The sequence below is a fragment of the Xiphias gladius genome, chromosome 22 (genome assembly GCF_016859285.1).
Source record: "Xiphias gladius isolate SHS-SW01 ecotype Sanya breed wild chromosome 22, ASM1685928v1, whole genome shotgun sequence".
Lineage (NCBI taxonomy): Eukaryota > Metazoa > Chordata > Actinopteri > Istiophoriformes > Xiphiidae > Xiphias > Xiphias gladius.
Window position 1 is genome coordinate 18,413,847 of NC_053421.1, and position 22,678 is coordinate 18,436,524.

The window sequence follows — 22,678 nt, forward strand, 5'->3', positions numbered from 1 at the left end:
CAAAGACATTAAATATAGATTTGGTTCTTTTAAATCCTGTGAGTGGTGATATTTTCTCAGTGGAGTGATGGAGGGCCTGGATGCAGTACGCTTTCTGTTGCTGTGGTCTAACATACAGACACACGGTGGCTGCGTAAATGCTCCATGAGCAACTCTTGCATACATAATGTAATTTTCTGTCTTCTTTCCCCTCTTCCTACCAGATACACACATACACTTTACATAGGCTACATGAGTCAGTGAGTATGCTCTCTGGCTCTCTACTGTTTGCTCCCTGGCTCGCATTATCTCCCTGCCTCCCTTCCCCCACTCCCTTTCAGTGACACAGAAAAACTAACGCCGCCCCCTCCCTCTTTGCTCGCTTGCTTCTGCCCCCCTTTCTCCAGTGGCAGACAAACACCATACTCTTTTTATTCTTTCTTGCTGTGTTTTACCATCACATCTCCAATTTGCATTCCTCAGATCACTCAGGCAGCATCTCCATCAGTACACTCTCATCACTTCTGTCATGTTGTTGCATGTTCTCCTCTGCTTCCTTGTCACTGAATCAGTGTTGATACTGTTCTGCAGCCTCCACTGAAAACTGGTTTTGCCTACAAATCCATTGCATGCTGCTTTCCCCCTCTCTATTCATTGTTCACTCCATCTCTCTCCCTCCCTCCCTCTTTTTTCTCAGCATCACTCCCTGGGAACCCACTTTTTTTTTCTTTTTTTTTTTTTGCCCTCAGTATTTCATGTTGCTTTTCCCCGCATCTCCCTCTCCCCATATTCATCTATGTGTGGTTATTCGCCTCTCTCCCTCTAATTTTATGTGCATCTCTACTTCAAATTAGCTCTCGACACGTCGCAGCCTAACAGTGCTGCCATAGGCAGGAGTTCACAATTTTGCATCCAACATGTGAGTGTTTTTTTTTTTTTTTAAATCTCTTTTCACTATTATTTACTGCCGAGAGTTGGCTGGCAGTTCTGCATTTTTACTGTTTCTCTCAGTAATCTGGCCAGGGTTCAGTCTAGTAGTCTGGACAGAGATTGGTCAGGTTGATGGGAGTGTGTCTGGATGTCGGTGGGGGTCGGTGTTAGGAGTGTGCCTCTGGTATCTCGGTGTGAAGTGAGTGAGGGGTTAGAACCCGCTAATCCCCGTTAACAGATTAATTATCTTTGGGCAATATCGTGTTGCTGCCGTGTTGTCAAGTTACTTGGGCGTAAAGCTACGAAGGGCTACAATGCAACGACAAAGAGTCCCTTAGGGGTGTCTCCTCAATCTTAATCCCCCCCCCCCATCACACACTCACTCGCTCTCACTGAGAGCTCCTCTACCATCCATCAACACAAGCACCTCTCCACTGTCACCAGACAACCATACAATTATTGGCAATTTAATATTTTAATTATTGCAAGAATTATTGGCTCATTTTTTCCCCTTCTTTTTTCCATTTTGACATATTGTTGGTATGTCTCCAAGCCATTTTTTTCAGGATGATGTTTTTTCAAGAGCATCAAGCGTTGATGGCTGGCAGTATACCTCTCTGAGTGGGTAAATATTTCACGGACACGGGCAAAGAGAAGAGACAGGAGGAGAGAGAAACCTCCCAACACAAGCGACAGAGGTAAGAGACTGATCTCTCTCTTGTCGATTATGGCTCAGTGGTTGATATGGTTGTAAAGATTGATCATCAATCAAGTGAAATGTAATATAATAGCCAGCCACAGTGTAGTGCTAAGTGGAATCCATGCCTATCTTTGCAAATATGCTTAATATATGTTCATGAAACCTTACACTATAGCGCCGAAATGGACTCATGCTTATCTTTTCAACTATCACAACTAATGGATGAATCTGTTCCCATGGACATTTTCAGAATAAGAAATTTGGCTGAGGGGTGATGCCATAATGATTTGATTGCATCCAATAATTTTCCACCCAATTATAGTTTCATCTGTCTCATAATTATTTCAAAATGCTTTTGGACCACTTGTTTAATCTGCAGGATAATTGACTATTTTGTTCGACATGGGATTTTCAGTTTGGTCATTAGTTTGAAAGCATTTTACCACCGTCAACTTGTCATGCTGGACCCCTGCACACATGAAAGCACTGATTTGCTCTGACTTACTGACTATGAGCTGCACTCACTTACCTTCGGTCAGCTGCACTCACTTAAAGGTTTGTTGTTGGAGCTAAGCATTAATTTTGCAAATGATTGTCAACTGAAAATTTAATTTCAAGTGAGAATATTCTTCTTTTCCTATGGCCATAGTGGGGAAAAGTAACCTATAGCCTTTCCCAAAGATGTAAATGAATTTCTCCTGGATGATGTAGTGTGTCATGAGGCTGTAATGCTCTCTCATAAATTATGCTTAAGAGGCTGTTAGACGACTTCTCAGGCTGTTATGTGAATCACAACAGTTTTTGTGAGGCAAATTGGAAATGAGCATCATTTCAGCAGCAAAAGAACTACATTATTTATGTCTTTTGATTCAGAGAGTTGTATTGTCAATGAAAAAGATGAAGGTGGAGATGATTTTCCTGTGCTAAAGATGATCCTGAATTCAGCTGACAGAGATGCTCCAGCCTCATTAGCTGCCTCACAAAATGGCCCTTTTCTTTACATTCAGACATCATGGAGTCTCATATCGTGCAACTGATTTTCATTCTCGGTGTTGCCTGAGCTCTGTTGTGTGGACAGAACACAACAGAAATATTGTCCTGCTTCGTTTTTCTTAAGAGCTCATCCTCGGGTTAGAGTCGGCGGTTTTTCTTTGCCACCTCTCTCCTTGAATCTCCCGTTTTTTTCCCTTTTCCCTCCACCGACTGAGCTCGAACCCACATTTATTTGCCTTCAGTTATGCAATGGTAACAGGCATGATGGCAAGCTGGCAGGAGACATCCTGTCAACTTGAGGCTTCCTATCTGCGACAACTGCTGAGTAACTGCTGCTCCAGGACTGTGAACCCCCCCTCACTTCCATTAGCACCTCATTAGGTTGCTTCAATAACTTTTTGGGTTGCAGCAGATTCCTACCTGAATTCTGACCTCATGCATTTCCTCAGTCATACATCTTGAATTAATTAATATTGCGCAAGAAGTGATATTGCAGTGAGACACACAACTTGCTGTCAGGCTGGTGATTCATATTTCTTTATCTTTAATTGTTTGATAATGGGTTTTATATGATGTGTTCTGCTTGTGTCACCTCTTATTTGTCTCACACTGAAAATAATCATTAGTACAGTGTTGTCATCCATCACAGCAAATGCTTTTCTATATTGGCCCACTTTATTAGTAGTGGTAGCCACAGCATGTAGACCAATTCTCCTTTGTGAAATTATTCCTTTACTCTATTATTATGCCTCTCAAAAAGCTTTTACCCTCTCCAAAGTCTGATAAATGTGTCTCATAGACCTGCCTCACAGTTCCTATAATACATCTAATCTAACGCATTTACTCATGAGGGAATGCACAAATATAACACCAGAGTGAAGTACTCAGTTTGTTTACACTGCTGATGTCAGGTGGATGGATGTAGCTCTCGCAACATGTGAACCATTATGTTCAGCACAATTTTAATAAGGGGAAATGGAGTGTTGGCAATGATTTAATTCGTGAAAGTTGGGCTGCTGGAACCATTAAGGTGAACAGGCTTATTGTAATGGGCTTAGAGCAGCCCTGTCTGGCCTGTGGGTGAACTGTTAACTTGTTCTGGGCCATAACTGGCCCGGACCTGAATGGGGAAAATTGTCTGGCACTGAATTTGACATGTGGCTAAATCGAAACTTTTATCAAGCACAGTATTTAACACAATTGTATGCAGTGGATTGTAAGCGTGAATCAAAAGGGATTGTGAAAAGCCTCACTGTTGTAGAATACTGTGCTGAATGAAAGTTTGACTGAATAAATAACCGCTGCATTAAAAGATAATAAAATCCTACACAGTCCATTAATTCAGACTCTATCTGACATTACTGGATCCTGTAAGGCTCAAATGCAGAATTGTATCCGTCTGTACTATCAGCATTGAGCTGAGCTGTGTAACCTTTTATATTTAAGCATCAGTGCTGTTGCTGTGAATGGTTCTCTCTGTGTTCTCGTCTCTTGAGCTGTCTTAAAACACCCCTTTCTTTAACAGTGAAGCTCTGCTGGTCTCTTAATCTGGGCAGCCAGTATCAGAAGCCTACCAGGCTCTGTCTCGCCCTCTGTTGCCCCTCTGCTCTGTCTTTGTAATGAGGATTCCAGGGTGTGTTTTGGCTAACTGGATTTGCCCTTTGTATTTACTCTTCTTTCTCCCCCTTGGCCGGCTTTTAGTATGAGATGCTGGACACAAAACAGTGTTTGGTGAGGGAGTCAACTACATCCTTTTCTACATCATGGTCTTCATGTTGCCTCGTATATACTCAGCCGGGAAGACCTCTTCAAAGACCCCCTGTATATCCCCTATATAATCCATGCAGCTCCTATAGCACATACTATGTTTTTCTAAGGTCAAGAGAGAGGTCTGTGAATAGCAGCAAAGTTTTGTCATGTAAAGTAATGTAATCTTCCTGTGTTCAAGGCAAAATGCCATACGCCGTAACAAACTTTTCATTTTTTATTACCAAAATATGATGATGAAAATGAAAAATACCCTTCACGTTCAAGTTTTACAGAGCCCAAAGTTACATCTTGAAATGTTTAGTTTTGTTTAACCAACAGCCCAAAACCCAGAGATATTCAATTTAGGATGATATAAAACAGAGAAAAACAACAAATTTTAACATTTGAAAAGCTGTAACTAGCAGATTTTTTTTCAGTTTGCTTGATTAAATGACTTAAATGATTAACTGATTATCATAATCACTGTCAATTTAAGACTACTTGATTAAATGACTAATTGTTTCAGCTCTAAACCACATGCTCAACAATAAAAGATGTAAATATGTGTGTGTCTCTAAAAATATGAAAGTAAATCTTATAATCCAGTCCAGTCCAGTCTTGTACTGTATGTTAATCTTTTAGTAAATGTTGCCACACTGAAGCCATACTTTGTTCTTCAGCTGAACTATTGCAGGTTAAGCACAAAACCTATCCACACACTTTAGCCTCCACTGTGAGTGAGGTGTGTGTGTGTGTGTGTGCACTGATTTATACCCCTGAGAGTTAGTCTCAAGTAACTATGGCTGACATTTTGACCTTTACTTGGCCACAGAGCTGGCAGTGACCTCTATGTTCCCTCAGCTCAGCCATGGGCCCTCTTTCCTCTCCCCTGCTCTTACTTCCCATCCTGGTCACTCTGACCCCTCTTTCCTCCCTCCCGCAGGGTGGAGGAGGGGACCAGTGGCAGTAGAAAATGGCTGCCATGACAACGGTGCCCAGCTATACCCCTTCGCTGTGGGTGAGAATGTGTCACGCCCTCCCTCGGCTGGACCTCACCATGCAGATGAGGGACAACACCTTTGTCCCCGACAGCTGGGAGTATCAGCAGGTAACGGACACCTGCCACAACAGCACGTACCACACTGTTACCACATGTTGTACTGTTTCTGTCCAATCTGACGCGTCACATTACATCAGAATTACATCCCTGTGGCTCCATGTGTAGTTATGAATGTACAGGAATATTACACTATGATTGAGTTACTAAATGATGGGCATTGTGCTCTACATCACTCCATAAATAGCTCCATTAATCCCTGAATTTAACAGCAATCTGCAGAGCTGTGATGATGGCGTATGGACCAATTTATTGACCTTATTATTAGTGGGAAGAACCCCTGGAATCAAATCTAATTACCTCCATCAAGGAAGTTATGTTTTCACCCGTGTCTGTTTAATTGTCAGCGGGATTACACAAAAAATACTGAACTGATTTTCACCAAACTTGGTGAAGGGATGGGGCCTGGGCCAGAGAAGAACCAATTAAATTTTGGGGCAGATCCAGCTCATTTCCGAAAATTTTTTTCCCTGAAGTCTGGTGTATGTTGTTTGACACTGGCCTTGGCAGAGGTGTGCACTCTACTGACTGCCGTTCTAGTCTTTTAAAATTTTCTACTCGGACTCGAATTCGGACTCAAGAAATTCACAAGATTCAACAAGGTGCGAGTCCTCTTGCAGGTTTCCACAATTGCTACTCTCTGCATGGTTCTGAACTGTGCAGTTTCTGCAGCAAAATGCAAGGTTTCATCCCTCTCCTCCAGCAGGCTCTCATACAAACGCTCCAGCTAGCTGTGTCTCACAGTGCGTGTTTGTGACTTCTCTGCAGTACAAAGAAGGGGGGACACAAATTATCCTGCAGAATAGAAAAGACAAAAGAGACTGAAAGTGCTCCGAGAGAGGGAATGAGAGAGGGAATGAGCAATGCGAGGAGGTTGCTGAACAGAAGATGGGCAGAGAGAGAGAGAGGGAGAGAGAGAGAGAACGCAAAGGAAGTGTGAGTGGGAGCGAGAGAGAGCAGTGGTGAATGTATTTAAGTAGGTCACAGATTATTAATAGAGATTCAGTGGTGTGGATAGAAGGAAAGAGAGCGGAGAGTGGGGGAGAGAGAGAGAGTGGGCGCCAGTGAGAACGTGGGGAAAGAGGGATGGGGGGAGTGGAGCGATGGGGATGGGCTTCAGAGAACAGGAGGTGAGATGGAGGGAAGGTGGAGGAATGGGGAGTGACAGACGGGCAGATGGATGAAGGATAATACTTTAGATATGTGTCGGAACGAAATGCATTTCAGTAATGTTGACTTTATGACATGGAGTCTGATCGAAAGCAAAGTCTGATATGGCTTAGTGACACTAATATTTCCTGTAGAGCACAAACAGATCAGGGATCTATGGGTCAAACCCTTTGATACAAGCATAGAGGTCAAGAATCACATCAAATTAATTGTGGATTCAATTTTTCCCTTTTTCATGCTCATTAACGTGTATTTGCATGTAGCATGTACATGCAGTGTGTATCTGAACCCATGATTTTTCCTGCCGCTTTGAAGCACACAACTTATATTCTCATACCTTTTTAATCACCATCTTCTGCTGCTAATGGGGGCGGAACAATATGACAAGCTATGGAATTTAACAGGATTAGTTGGTATTTTACCCTCTCAAATTGCACTTCTCCACTTGTAAAAATGGAATTAAAGTGCCATTTTTTCCATTCACTGACTCATCGGCTGACTGATTTCTTTTCTCCCCCTCTTCCCTTTTTCAGACTCTGCTGGTTTTGTCCAGTCTATCAGCCATCGCTCTTGTCATCTCCCTCTTGGTGGTTCTCTCCTTCCTCATACACTACTGCTGCTGCCACCGTGGTGACCGGAGCGAGGGATCAGAGGAGGAGGAGGAGGATGAAGACGGCAGCACGGGTCACGGTTACAGTGGGAAGAAGGGGAGGGGCATCTGCTGTGTCACATGGGTGGCGGTTGCGGCTGTCACGCTGTGCTGGTGAGAAGGAGGATTCAGACGTCATTATCAACCGCAGAGTTCTTGTATTTTATGACAACATACTCAAGTCTTCTCTTAGCAGTGGTGGATGAAGTATTCAGATCTTTAACTTAAGGAAAAATATTCAAGGAAAGTAAAAGTCCTGCATTCAAAATCTTTCCTAAAGAGTGTTTCACAACCATTTGGATTGTGACCACTTATTTCTAGTTGGGGCACCTTGTCATAGCCAATATTTCACAAAAAGGAAAGATTAGAGCTAAATCCAAAAAAACAAAAAAAAAACGTAGCAGGTCTTTATTTTTTCCCCCTCTTTCCTGCCCCAGTTATTGATTAACGACCCCTCAGATATAGCTTGTAGCTCTTTGGAAGGGCCCTGACCCCTAAGTTGAGCACCACTGGGCTAAACTATCTAACTGTATATATAGTAGTTAAAACTAGCTTTGCTTCGATCAGCTAAAACAGTACAGCTCTGCTTACACATCGATGCATCATTATTAACAATCTAATGTCACATTTAATAATGTGCCAGTCACAGTGGTACTCATTTTTTTTGCAAATGAGTACTTTTACCTTCAACATTTTAAGTACATCTGGCTGAAAGTACATTTTCTCGAGTAAAAATTTGAATGCAGGACTTTTACTTATCATGGAGTATTTTTACATTGTTGTTCTGGTACTTTCACTTGAGTAACTGATCTTAGCACTTCCTCCACCACTGATGATTACATTATTGATACTGATACACTGATGCATAAGAAGCATTTTACTGTTGCATCTGGTCGAGGCGGAGCTAGTTTTGACTACTTTATTTGCAGTTAGGTAGTTTACTGGTTCTCAACCTGAGGGTCAGGGCCCCACCAAAGGGACACAAGATAAATCTGGGTTTTGTGAGATCACTCATGGGAAGGGAAAGAAGAAGAAGCAAAATTCTGCTAAAAAAATATGCATTTATTTTTTGGACTTTTCTCAAATATTTGCTTCATGTGAAACATTGGATAATTTTACCTCTTTTATCCTGAAACTGTTATTTAAAGGAATAGTGTGGCATTTTGTGGAAATTTACTTATTTGCTTTTTCGCTGAGGGTTAGACGAAAATGGTAACAAAATAAAAATATAACATGTTCATTTCTGAGCTGTAGAGGTGCTGGTAGGTGGATTTTCTTACCTTTGGACAATGCCAGGCTAGCTGTTTCCCCCTGTTTCCAGTCTTTATGCTAAGCTAATCTGCTGCTGGCTGTAGCTTCATATTTAGTGTACACATGTGAGAGTGGTACTGATCTTCTCATCTAAGTCTCAACAAGAAACCAAAGTTCGTATTTCTCAAAATGTTAAACAAAATGTTTCTTTTAAATGAAACAATTTGAGAGGTTTGGGGGGAAAATGCTCTTTGGTGGAACTGCTAACAACTCATTCATATTTAAAATCTGATAAAGGGCCTCAAGTAGTAGTCTTTTTTGTTCAAAAAGGCAAAAAGGTTGGGAGTACGGTTTAATCTTTGACAATGCATTATATTTTATAAGTTATGTTTTTTAGGTAAAATCTTGAAATGAAAAGTAACTACAGCTAACAGATAAACACAGTGGGGTAAAAAGTACAATATTTCCCACTGAAATGTAATGGATTAGTATAAAGTAACACAGAAATACTCAAGTGAAGTACAAGTACCTTAAAATGAGACATAAGTACAGTACTTGAGTAAATGTACTTAGATGTTAAATGTACTCCACCACTGCCTTTTAGGTGCAACAGCAACGAGGCTGTGAATCACAAACTGTCAACCTCTCCGTCGTCATGTGCTTTTTAGTCTCTCACACAGTCACCAATGTGACTGGAGAAGAAAGGAGGCCCGGGTGACAGCTGACGATCACGTTGTGTTGCTCTTTACCAAGCACAGGCCTGTGACAGCAGAGCGCGTGTGTCAGTTTGTGTGTGAGGATGATCTCAGCTCGCCCACCTACAGTACAGTACAGCAGTCGGTGATCCCCTCAGATCTGGTGACCATGCAGTCATCCAGCCAGTACATTGTCGCCGCTGTGCATTACACAGAGGTGCCGCTTGACATCCGTCCAGCACGAGCGGAAGCACGGGTCAGTGAGGAGAAGCTCAGCTGCCCGCCAGACCTTTAAAATCTAAAGCTACAGGCCCAGCTGTGTGCTGTAATAAAATTGTAGCGCAATTTAATGCTTCAGCAGAGTTTGTTATTATATTCCAGTCCACCCCCTGTACACTTATGTGCACTGAGACTGTATTGCTATATCGCAGAACATAATGTACTGGTGAAAGGATTTCAGCTGGCACAATGATGTCATCATATACAGACTGTAGGTTGCTGCGGCTCGTGTCTCCCCCTTATGGATCATAATGTAATGTAATGTAATGTGGACGTCTCCGTCTCCGATGCTCGATGTAAGAGCTCTCTGTGCCAGATTGGATGAAAACGTAATGCTTCAGTTGACATTCTTTCCTCCAGATGGTGGCCTTTTGGTCACAAGTACAAGAGCAATGTACTGTATGCCATTTTAAAATGAAGCTGCATTAGACAGCGTTCACATTTGCCAGCTTGAAATGCAGAGCACACACAGACGCAGACACACATTCCTCCTTTTCCCCCTGCTTTCTAATCTGGGTCACATACTTTGTGGGAGATTGGGCCATACCATTCCTCTCGGGTGCGAGGGGATTGGATGAACATCTGGCCCAAGCCTTAATCTGAATATTTGAATAACAGAAAGATGTGTAAACATGTCGCTATGTTTAACATTTCGAATATCTTCCTGGCTGAAGCTTAACTGTTGAGTGCCAGGAGTCAGCTTTTTTCCCATCATCTGTTTATTCCTTCCCCTGCGCTCCACTGATGGTACGCTCATCCAGAGCACACATATCACATCCTTACCAGCTCCATCTCTTTGTGTCACATTCATTTAAAATGTACATACACACTGAATTAAACATTATATTTATCCCTCTGCTATCTCTTCTTCTATCCCCTTCTTTCCCTCGCATATAGGACTTCCCGTAATGTTTTCATTTCTCTTTTTCCACCCCTTTGCAGTGTTGCCATAGGCATCGGTTTCTATGGCAACAGCGAAGCTAATGATGGGATGTATCAGTTGACCTCGTCTCTTCTCACAGCCAATTATACGCTAGCTTCCATCGATCTGCTGGTGAGTGCTGCTCACAGTAAAATGTCATGCAGAATATCTACCCTGCTTGATGCTGTGTGTGATTGCGTGCTTGTGGGTGTGTGTGTGTGTGTGTGTGTGTGTGTTGTGTGTGTGTGTGTGTGTGTGTGTGTGTGTGTGTGTGTGTGTGTGTGTGTGCATGAATGGGTGTGAAAGAGAGAGAGAGAGAGGGAGGATGTGCTCATGCTTACATGTGGTCAGAGAGAGAAACAAAATCAGATACAAACTTTCGCTTGATTGATTTCCCTGATGTGTTTAGACAGCGATTGATGTGTCAGACGGCTAAATGTCCTCCTTACACTGTGCTCTGTGGAAGATGCAGGTCAGGAAAACAACAGAGATGACAAATGGATACCTATGAGTGAGATGGAAAACAACACAAGTGTATCACCTCTTCTCTATTAACGGAAACTAACATGCCAATAATCAAAATTAGAGCAGGATTCCTAATCTGACCCACATCCAGCAATAACATTAGACAGAGTAGAAAGAGACCTTAGAATAGGTAGGCATTGAAACCAGACATACTATAATAACCTGGACCTGTTTTTATTAAACTTCTAAGAATTCCACTTAACAATGCTCTAAACAGCCAATTTAAGAGTTAAAAAGTTCTCCTCTGAAACTGAAAAACAAGACTTATTAATCAAACGACTTACGCCTACTTACAGCAAAGTGTCAGAGTAACCTTTAAGAGCAATTTTTACATAATCAAATGATTAATCACATGTATGCTGAGTGCAGGAACAGCCAACCAAGAGAGGGATTTACTCTACATCTGCCAATAGTGTTCAGTTGTTTAAAAAAGTCCTTGCATTTTACACAGTGATGTCATCCTGCAAAAAAATATGGGATTTAACTTTCATTTTATTTGTTTGAAATCTTTAATATCACAAGTACCAAATTCTAAAAATATTTACAATATAAATATATATTCATAGATTATAAATGATATAAATAGGGAATAAGTAATGGGAAATTGTCTGAAACAGAAAAAAAAAGAAAAAGCGGAGAAGCAAAGAAATTCTGCTGCTGGAGGACGAGGTACATCAGAGAAATCACATGATAAGAAGAATTTAGTTCCACGTTGTCGATTGCAGACAACGAAGATGCAGGGGCTAAAACTAAAAACTAAGACCACACTCTAAGTCTAAATACATACAATGATATTAATATATCAAAGTGTGTCCTTTTAATTGAATCGCTCAGAACTGATAATAACTCTACCGTGAATTTTTACATGCACACAGTTTACATTTACGTAAAATACAGGAATGCATTTACAGGTATATAATATATATATAAATATATGTACAGGTATGTAATAAACAGTTAACATATTGCTTCAGATAACAAGATATTCATCATGACCAAATATATATTGCAGTAATTCTCCAAAACATGTTTATGTTCATTTCTGTATCGGTACTACAGACATCTAAAATCTACTCTTAACCAACTCAAGAGACCTCTGCAGCTCTGTTAAACTTTTATCATGTTTCAGTCAGAAGAAATGTTATAAATAGCTTTTATTCTGAAGATGGTAAGTTGGAGAAAAACTTCCAGAATTTCACTTTTAGCAATTTGATTAACAGAAGGACCGGAGTTCTAAGTTGTGTTATAAATTATGAGGGACATGCATTAGCAGACTGAGGCACCAAGGTGCCCAACGTCTTGAGTTATCCGTAACACAACCGTTCTAAGCCGACCACGGCTTTATCAGCATCATCATCTCTAGTTTATGGTTCCTGTCCCACTTAACTCCCCTCACATTCTTCCGTCCTCCCTCTCCAGATTTCAGACACACTTACCGGGTTGCAGATGTCCGTCTCTGGCCCACTGACCACAATGGAGGAGCTCTTTACTGGAAGCAAACCCTTCCTGGTCTCCACACGGAACTGCCGGAGGTTATCTGAGAACGTGATGAACCTCCTCTCCTCCATCTCCCTGGCTCGGTCCAGCGTTGACGCAGGGCTGGTGAATGACAGTGGCATCAGCGGGGCGTCCATCATACCTCTAACCCCAGTACCGCCCTCTGTGGCTCCTACAGTGGTGCCTACCGCCAGCCTAATGCCCAGCCCCTTCTCACCTGGCTGGGCGGCCAACACGCTGATGGTCAATGAGGACTACAGGTGAGGCTGCACTCCAGGGTGATTTAGATACACACTGGAAATAGATTTATATTTTGGATGATTATTCGTAAGTGATGCTCAGATTCTTCCCATATGCTAGGGTTGTGTATCTACATCAGACGATTCATTATGTATCTAGATACATGGTCCACAATATGAGAACATAACTGTACGATACAATACAGCTTGTTTCAGTTGCAATTAAGACACCAATACTTAGTTTAATGGGTCCAAAAATTTTGAATAATTTCCTCAAAATTTCAAAATAGTTTCCAGTAAAGAACAATGTATTTTGCTACTAATTAGAATACAATAGAGTGAGTGTTTAATTTGTCAGCTGAACATGCAAGAAATGTCAAATGTATGTACATGCAGCATAGAATCAAATTCCAAAATAGTTACTTGCAGGATTTACAGGAAATGTCCTTGGAAATTATTAGGAAATAGCTGACCTGTAAAATAAACGATTATATTGATTAATTACTAATATTTTCTCTTATTTACGAAAGTGTATTTGTTTTGAGAAGCTGAATAAAGAAACATCAATATTACTCCATTTTTTTGTTTCAAGTTTAGAATCAGAAATGCTCGGAAAATGATGCGTGTTGCTTCTCTAGCTATCGTGAACATTGGGAGCAATACTCAGCTTCAGCTTTTACTTCTGCTTCTAATTAGACATGTATTAGTTTTGCTCAAAAAAAAACTTCTTTCATGTGGTACAAGAAATTCCTCTTAAGCATGCTTTAGCGGTTTCCATTAGATGGCGTAACTTCATTTTCATCATTTTTTTCCCAATTAAAACAATCTGAGTTTACAAAATTTAGGGCTCGTCACTGCTGATCTGTCAAATTTCCAATCCAGGCATTTAACATTGTGATATCAACACATTGTTTTAATGAAATACTAATATTACGTTTCATAACTTGTTCAGCAGAAGCATGAGGAATTCAAATATAATCAATCCTTGGGGACATTTTACACAAAGGAGCATTCATAGGGGCAGGCACATTAACTCTGCGTCAAGTTGACAAATATCGACATGTACAAGCTGTTCATCAACGCTGTTCTAAAGGCTGTAAGAGCCTGAGCAAACTCTCCTAACCAGCCTCTCATTTATGTTGCATGTTTATTAAGATGTGTTTGTAGAGGTAATGCAATCAAAACTTTTTCTTTCTCAAAAATGACAAAATGTTCTTACACATAATGGGTCGATGGGATGCTTTTAAAATTCCATATTCCATGATGAACTAACTTTAATTGTTTAATAAAAGCCCAAAAATATTTCCTAGTACTGAAAAGTTAAGTCCACTGAGTAATAGTATGAAATTCCTGATTCCCATAAAAAAACCACAGACAGCAAACACAGAAGGTGTCATTGATCCCTTCCTTTAAACAGTGAGAGGTTATGTAAGGTTCAACATCATCCTAACCCTTTCCTGACCTCATACAGGGGAGTTTTGTGTCTGCCTTATCTCAGTACCAAATGAAGACAAAGGAACAAAAAGGTAAAAAACAAACTCTTATTCCAGCCGACCACAGATTGGGTGGATGTCCCTTTTTTTCTGTTCAGTGGAAACATAGCAGTTTTAATTCTAGGAGAAGTGGAAAAAAGTAGCAAGATTTAACCCAAATTAATGTAGTGAAAGGTCAATTCTACCCTTCAGCCAAGTGCAAAGGTGTACCTGAAAAGGAAGAAACTTCACAGCAGGCTGACTTACAAAAGGCGAGTCTCTGCTACCCAGATCAATAGGTGTTTTTCACAGCAGACATTTTGACTTGTCATAGTAGCAAAAGCATAGGTGTAACTGTTAACAGTCAGGATGGGTCAGTTCTATTCAAGTGTCCCAGTAGGTCAAAGGGTCTGTTGTGTATTTGGCTGAAGTTTCAGACTGTAGATTACATCCAGGCAACCCCTAATTCTTACCAAGAAATCTCTGAAGACTTCATATCTCCTACTCCAGCAAAACAGAAATTGTAATGGGACATTATACTAAATTCCTCCTTCCCAAAATCAAAACAAAAACCTACATTTGCAATTCTGCAAAATCTGCAGTCCACTAGTTAATACACGTTTAGTCCAATCTGGGGGAGGAAAAATCTGGAAACAACTATCACTGAGGGGAAAATCCCTTTACGACAGAAGCTTATGTCTCTGTGCTATATGGGCGAGCAGTTGAAGGGCCAAAGTTACTTTTACTCAACATTTATAAGAGTTTTTAATATAATGGCATTTGCTTGATGTTGCGTATATGTGTTTCCTCATCATAGGTGGCTATCATACGTGTTGTTGCTGCTGCTTGACCTCATAGTGTGTCTGTTCATCCTGCTTGGACTGGCCAAACAAGCCCGCTGGCTGCTCATCCTGTGAGTACACAAACATACACACACACACACACACACACAAAAACACACTCACACACACACACACACACACACACACACACACACACACACACACACACACACACACACACACACACACACACACACTCGTATATCTTTAGGCCCAAACAATAGTAAATTGGTCAGTCTCTTGACCGAAGAGTTTGTGCTGTTCTCCCACAGGATGACTGTACTGGCATGGCTGGCTCTGTTCCTAAGCTGGGGCTCCCTGGGCTTGGAGACAGCCACTGTAGTGGTGAGTACACCTAGTAAAACTGTGATAGTGAGCAGGGCCAGGACTGGAGGGAGTGAGGAATAGGGAATGAATGGGGCTGTCATGGGAGGGCTTGGCCGGCTATAGCAGAGGGAAGAGAGTTTTAGGAGGCCGACCCCTGATGGCAGGCCAAAGTGATGTGTATCTGTGTGTTTGTGTGTGATTTCTGTGCCCATTGTGCTAAACTGTGAAAAGACCTGCCTCCTGGGGAACACTGCAGTCACGGCAAAGGACCAAAAAGGCAGGAAAATGGGGCAGAGATTAAAGATTCAATGTGTGCCTGCACAAGCTCGTTTGTGAACAAAGTGTGTTTGTGCAGTGAAGTGTGTGTTTTTCATTTAAGTGTGTTTGCAAGTGTGTGGGCGTTTGGCTTTGAGAAGCAAAGATAGAAGATGAAGAGAAGTGCTTTCATAAAGAATGAGGAGGGGAGAGGAGAGCGGTTCTCGAGATCAGTTTGAGAGCCAGAGTGAGCTAAAGTGAGAGATAGAGAGAGAGGGAGAGAGTGGCTAGACCATCGGCACTGCAAGGCTCGAAGCTGTTGCTGTATCTGGTCCCTCTGGGGCTTTAGACTGAGCATGCAAGGAGGTGGAAGTGTGAGTGTAATCCTGTGAAAGTAAAATTCTCTAACATGCTGCTGGACCATGTTCAGCTGAAAGTCCAGCTGTGCTTTTAAGAACAAAACATGACAACACCTCCAGTGTGCTGTGTCCTACAGGCAACAATCCAACCACCTTTAGCACAGTGGCTTTTATCAAAAACAAAGAGCACAGAGAAGATTTTTATGTCCATTTTCGGTTTTTCCTTTGAAGTTTGGTTGTACTCTCTGAAGGGAAGTCTGTTTTGGTCTGGGGTGGGGGTGTGAAGAGGGTGAATGGCGGCTGTTTTTCTGCACTGCTGCCTGTTTTAAGAGTCTCAGTGTCATGTGGAGCTTGTGGGAGATGTCCCAAGGCCTGTGGGTCCACACAGAGCTGCTCTGTCCCTGGTCAGTAACAGGGAAACAATGGGCCAGCTGTGGGCCTGCCCACTTTATTCAGTCTTGGGTGGCTGCTTTTCCCGTCAGTTAGTCGGCTCTCTGTGTGGCTCGCACTCCCTCTTCTGGTGGGGCGATTTCAAGCTGAGTGTGTTTGTGGGTCCACTGACTCTGAACTAAGTGCACCCTCTTCAAAAATAGGCTAGAAGGTACAACAGTGTATAGAAATTATATGGAAAAAGTAGTTAATAGAGTAGAGGATATGAGTGCTAATCTAGCACTGGATAGCAGAGTTTAGCACAGGTTGATCCAGGACAGCATGTGAGGTTTTTTTCACTATACTGTGAGCTGCTGTTTGATATCTGAGGAGGTTAATGTGTCAGTCGGTCAGTGTGTCTACTAACTTTTGCCTTGTGATCATGTTCTCCCACCCTCCCCCTTTTGCCTCATCTGTCCCTCTCTCCTGCTGCCCCCCCCCTCCTGTCAAACTGTCTCACTCTCCCTGTCACTCTTCTGCATTGCCAGGCTCTCAGTGACTTCTGCTCAGACCCAAACACATTTGTCCTCAACTCAACCAACTTCAACACCGGGACCAGCTCAGGTACAGAATTAGCCTGTCCCTGTTCAAGCAACACTTTCTGGAAGAGCGAGTTGTTTTCCATTTCTGCCATGCACTTTATTTACCCCCCATCCTGTCCCCCCAACTGTGATTATGTCAGCAGAATGCAGTATAATGACAGTTAAATGTTCCCACATCTTTTCTATTGTGCACTGATCTGTTGTGCGCTGGTGTTTTGCTGGCCATTCAGATGTTTTGGATTATTACCTGACCTGCAGCAGGCGCATGAACAGTCCGTTCCAGCAGGTAATGTGACCTCTGTCAGTCACATGTCTTACGTATATAACATAACAATGAAATCCTTTAGCTGACTCTCTTACCCTGAGTAATTTAAAGTAAGTGGGCAGGTTGCATGTCAGACTTGCTCAAGGGTAGCTGAGGACAAATTATTTGAGGGTGGACGCGCAGCTGTTGCTGTGTGTCCTGTCCTCAAATAGTTTGCTCCCCAGATAAATAGCTATACTCTCAGCATATTAACGGTATATTTAAGCAATAACTCAAAATAAAAGCTCTTAATTCCACTGACTTGTTGGCTGCAGCTGCTGACCCAGTCTCAGAGGGCACTGTCCAACATTCACTCACACCTCTCCAGTCTGGACAGAAATGCTCTCCCGCAGTTCCCCAAAGCTGAGGTATGTTGTAATTCATACACAAGAAATGCAATTTCTGCTACATGTGAACCACCTTTTGAGGGATTTTCTCGCATTCGGTGATTTTGTGTCCTTGCAGAAATCGCTTAGGGAGGTTCAACAGATACTCAACTCCACAGAGGGCAACTTTCATCAGCTGGTGGCACTACTGAACTGCCGGGGTCTGAATAAGGTAATGCAAGGTGCTGGGCAGAGCATATAGGGACTGTGGTAATGAGCTGAAATAACAAATTACCGTGGCATTGCTTCTTTATCATTTATTTCTTTGTTTTTCTGCTGTTTTCTTTTAGGACTACATTGACTCACTGAAAGGCCTGTGCTATGATGGCATGGAGGGATTGCTCTACCTATCCCTGTACTCGTTCCTCTCTGCTCTGGCCTTCACTGCTCTCCTCTGCTCACTGCCCGGCGCCTGGAGGAGCTTCCCCAGGTGAGAGACGGAGTGTGAATGTGTGCGTTTGTGTTTGTGCACAGGTATGAGTGCTGATATCTTACTGCAACGTTTCCTTCAATCATTGTCTTACTGAAATAAGGATAAATAGGACATTGCTATTTTCATGCTCTGACACTCATTTACACAATATGAATTGCCTACCATGAACATTGCCAAAAGTAGTAAAAAAAAAAGGCACCATGCCAGACCACCTAAATTGATCTTGGACTGAGGTTCTTCAAAAGCCATAAATCCATCCTGCCCACAGTGTTGGGAAGGAAATACACTCCTCTGCTCTGCTATTCATGACTAATTGTGTGCTGATGATCCACTAGCAGATCATGATATCAAAATGTCGAGTTTCTGCATGAAATACAATACTGTTTGGCAAACAACATGGAAAAAAAATATGAGTGTATCATAAATTGTCAGTTCAAATTTAGCCTTGACACGACCAGTGGCATATGGGATAGTTTTCCAGCACGCCTCAAAGGGTAAACAGTAATATTATAGAATTATATAAAAATGACCAATAATAGCTGATGGTTTGGTTCTCCTTAACCCATTTAGAGATCCTTTTTTTTAATTTTTTATTTGGCAGACAGTTTAGTATTTAGAGGTTTGTTTTATCTGCTGAGAGTGGCTATGGAGCAGGTAGTTCCAGATATGCTGAAATCCACTAGACCGCTCTCCCCTTTACTTAGTATGTAACTATAATAATGGATACAGCAAGATATAAAGACACAGCTGTACTCATCATTCCTCTGCTCTCACACGTGTCCCTTTCTCTCTCTTTCATCGACATTGACAGCGAATCAGAGGAGTATGAAGACTCGGACAGCGAGAGTGAGGACCCCTTCACCTCCCATCAGGCACGTAGACAGACGGCCTCGGGGTCTCAGCGAGGGGCCATGGCCCCCTTCTATAATTACCCGGGGGCCGGGTGGACACCCCCCTTTTCTAGCGCGCCGCCCCTCCCGTGAGTAACACAGACACACAGACACACAGAGAGACAGACAGACAGAACATCCCAGATGTTGCAAGAGGAGGAGGAAGTTGCCCTTAGATACATTTCAGCATTAAGCTTGTGTTTGTGTCTCGAGTTTTGTACCTATGGGCAACGTTTGTATTGATGCCCCCCGCACCCTCAGATCAGGGATTTAAAAAGTCCAGGATGTAGTATAACTACAGAGAGTACACATAAACAACACATAGACACTATGAGACACATAGTCTATTCGGTAAAGACATTTATCTTGAAATCCTGTTTCCTCTCAAAACACAGTTATAATTGTACTGATGACAGACATAACAGATGTTGGACATAATGCACACCCATCTTTACAAGAGAGTAGTGGAAGTGCAGTGTGGGCAGCTAGGTTTACACACTTTTGTCTACATAGGACATATACAGTATAATCCATGTAGGATTTAGTCCAAATCCACAGAGCTGTCAGGTTAAACACATGCATTGCAGACAGACACACAGACAGGTCAATATGGGCTACAGTGTAGGCAGAGAAACAGACACAACTCCAGAGGTCTGTCTGTCTGTCTGTGTGTCTGTCTATTCGTCTGTCGAGTGTTTCAGGACAGACGATGTAGGCCGCTCGGTCATTTCACAGATCTTGTCTCAAATGGCGTCCTGTCTCCTAAATGGCAGTAGACTACTGCTGTGTTGGGGAGAGGGTGTCATTGACGAGGCCGCGCTCATAAAAACTCCAGCGATGTGAGGCTCAGGTTGACTATAGGTAACCCCCACCCCCCCCTGCATCACTCTCATCTGCCTCTGCACTGTGGTGTCCAAATCTCTCAGATTATTTCTCTGGACCTCTCCTGCTGCTTTTCTCTTCGTCATTCCTCCTGCCTCCTTTTTGGTTGTCCCTCTTCCTCAGTTTCAATTTTCTCAACTTATGTTTTATCCCCTTCTCCCTCACTGAGGTTTCCAAGCGTTGTTAGTGCTACGTAATCGTGGACTATTTAACTTCCTATCCTAATGCCAGCTGATCATCTTGACTCTCCCATATCCAATATTAACACATAATTACAACGATTCTGACGAAGCAATCAAGGCTCAGAAACTCAGCTGAACAGTAACAACAGAGTCCACTCCTCTTAAATGGAATCTGCTCAGGATTGCTTTAAAAGCTTTCTGGGGTTTATCATGCAGATAAACAGATTCATTAGGAAAACAACATTGCAGTTGAAATGGGACTGGTGGGTCACAACCACCTCCAAATGCATGCAATTGCAGATTATTGTATAAATCCTGCAGTGCATCATCAGTCAGGAGTGGACTGTATGCTTGCTGCTGGTGCTTGAGCAACGCTGGTCCTAATACCTACTACTTATACTGAGTGCTGTGTTTTTCCGCACTAGATTTCTAACCACTTTCTCGTTCTTTCCTGTTACCTGTCCTTGGCTCCCGTCACCCTGCGGCCCCTGTCCCCTCCGTCTTTCTCAATGTGTCTCACTCCTGTTTCCCTCTCTTCTTCATCCTCCATTCCTCCTCACCCTCTCTCTTCTGTCCTTGTCTCTTTCTATCTCTATACAGGACTCCAAACGTTTCCTCCAATGGCAACCCTGGCTATGAGAGCCTACCCTTGACTGACAGGCAGTCCCCACCCCCCTCTGTGAGTTCCTCTGTACCTGTGACGCCATTGCAGTCTGTGCCATTTTCTCGTTGCTGTTAGCGCACACGCTCGCTTCAATAATCAGTAGCAAACGGACTAACGTTGTGGCGAGGCTACAACCTCGCAGGACCCTGTGGGCTGGCCTTTTGTTAAATTTTGTTACAACGCTTCAAAATGTGCATAAAATATAAAAGAGATTTTAGTTTTCACTCTTACCAACTAACTTTTCATTACTAACATGAAATTTGAGAGCTCTTCCTGTTTTATTATCACTATCTGATCATTTTAAAGAACACAGTGACCAAAACTGCTTTTATGCATTAAACAACCATGAACATTTCAGCATGGAAGTTCATTTTTGACATTGGAAAAAGGAAAAGAAAAAAAGGATAAATAAATCTTAACTCAAGGTCCCCTTACTAGCTCTTTTTCAGTTGCATCTCATGGTCTTCTGCAGTAGATGGAGTCTATAGTTACGATTTCTCCCCCATAAATAACAACATGTTATCCCATGAGTTAAGTTTAAGTCTTGTGACTTAGCTGTATCCATGACAACTGAGCAAACTCCATTCGCTGAGGAAGACCATGAGATGCAGTTGAATGCTGGAGAAAAAAAGCTAGCAAGTGGACCTTGACTGTATTCAGTTTCTTTTGAGGATGAAATGAATGAAAGCGGTAATATGAAGTAAAAGGCATCTTAAAATTAAGTACCTTTACTAATCCTTCTCCTTTGAGTTTTAATTGAAAATCTGGAGAATCTACAAATTTTTCTTAATGCCCGTTGGTCAGATAGTGACAATAACATGTTCTGTGTGCTGTCTTGATGAGTTGATCTTTATAACATCTCTGAATAACATATATTCTTCCCTTCTTTTTCGCCATTTGTCTCAATACACCTTTGGACCATCTCGCATCGTGTTCTCTGGAAGTACAGTACTCTCCCAGCATGCTGACTGGTTACGGGGGAAGTCAATCACACCCCAACCCTGCCCATTCGAGGAACCTGTATTCACGTTGATTTTTTTTGTTTTGTTAGGAATTGTATAGAAAAAAATGTTTAGTTTTCATATGAATGGACACTTTACTGAAATGAAAAAGAAACTAATCTAAATAAAATGAATGCTAGGTGTGAATTCAAAGTGCGTAACGTCAGTACCACTGAATACTATTATCATTATTAGAAGCACTTAAAAGAAACAGATCTAAATGGACTGACAATGATAGGTACGAACCAAGTCCACTTGGTCTAAATTATTTCCCCCTTGTCTGTCCAAACTCTGTGTAAACTGTGAACAGTGGTGAGGCAAGTCAGAATGGTATTGACGTTACTACGTTGTAGTTTTATATTCAATGTATCAGTACCACCAATTTATTTTCAAGTTTTTATATAAATATTGTTGTAGAAAAGCACTGGCACGTAGCAACAAGACACATTTTTTTCTGTGAATGGTTATGCAGTTCCCTCACTTGGTCTAATTTTTTTTTATTACTTTTTATAGGTGGCGATTCTGTATTTTCCTTGTATTACCTTATGGTATTCTGTATATCTCACCATCTATAATATCTGAATAATCATGAACCTTTGCTCTTAAAAAAAAAAAAAAAAAAACAACTTGAGGGCTACCAAGACCCTGTTTTAATTACTGAATGGATAACTGCCACTCAAGTTTAGAGAGTGGAGAACTACAAATCCCATGCAATGACAGCAGGTACATAGCAATATGATTCTTGCTACTGGTGCTGCAGTAGCCCTACCGTAACTAGCAATAATAACTATGTATAGCATTGGGTTTCTGAGATCTCTCCGAGATGTTTTGTGTATATATGGTATGGTATGTTGGAGATTTCATTGAATCCCCCTTCCTTGCCAACTGACCTTGTTAACCCTTGAATTGAGTTTGTATTGTTATCAATGCTCCTTTTGAATGGCATCCTTTTACACTCAAGAGTCTAATATAAATAAAAATAACTTCAATAACCCGACACTGGTCTTCATCATGT

The 22,678-nt window shown here is 41.8% G+C and overlaps 1 protein-coding gene across 1 annotated transcript; it reads left to right on the forward strand.

Moving 5' to 3' along the window:
* The first annotated feature begins 5,324 nt into the window (after nt 1–5,324).
* On the forward strand, nt 5,325–21,965 carry ttyh1 (tweety family member 1). The gene is made up of 14 exons (XM_040118426.1): nt 5,325–5,459; nt 7,172–7,401; nt 10,455–10,566; nt 12,379–12,716; nt 14,985–15,080; nt 15,282–15,354; nt 16,868–16,943; nt 17,152–17,207; nt 17,501–17,593; nt 17,691–17,783; nt 17,902–18,041; nt 18,856–19,023; nt 20,599–20,677; nt 21,612–21,965. Exons 1-14 carry the CDS (start codon nt 5,325–5,327, stop codon nt 21,693–21,695), a joined length of 1,773 nt encoding a protein of 590 aa, XP_039974360.1. The 3' UTR covers nt 21,696–21,965.
* Nucleotides 21,966–22,678: the final 713 nt, after the last annotated feature.

Excerpts from the sequence above, each read along its gene's own strand:
- ttyh1 (XM_040118426.1), top strand. The coding sequence starts at position 5,325 with ATGGCTGCCATGACAACGGTGCCCAGCTATACCCCTTCGCTGTGGGTG. Across the intron at positions 12,717-14,984 it reads ATGGTCAATGAGGACTACAG|GTGGCTATCATACGTGTTGT; the intron begins GTGAGGCTGCAC and ends TCCTCATCATAG. Across the intron at positions 17,784-17,901 it reads ACTGCCGGGGTCTGAATAAG|GACTACATTGACTCACTGAA; the intron begins GTAATGCAAGGT and ends GTTTTCTTTTAG.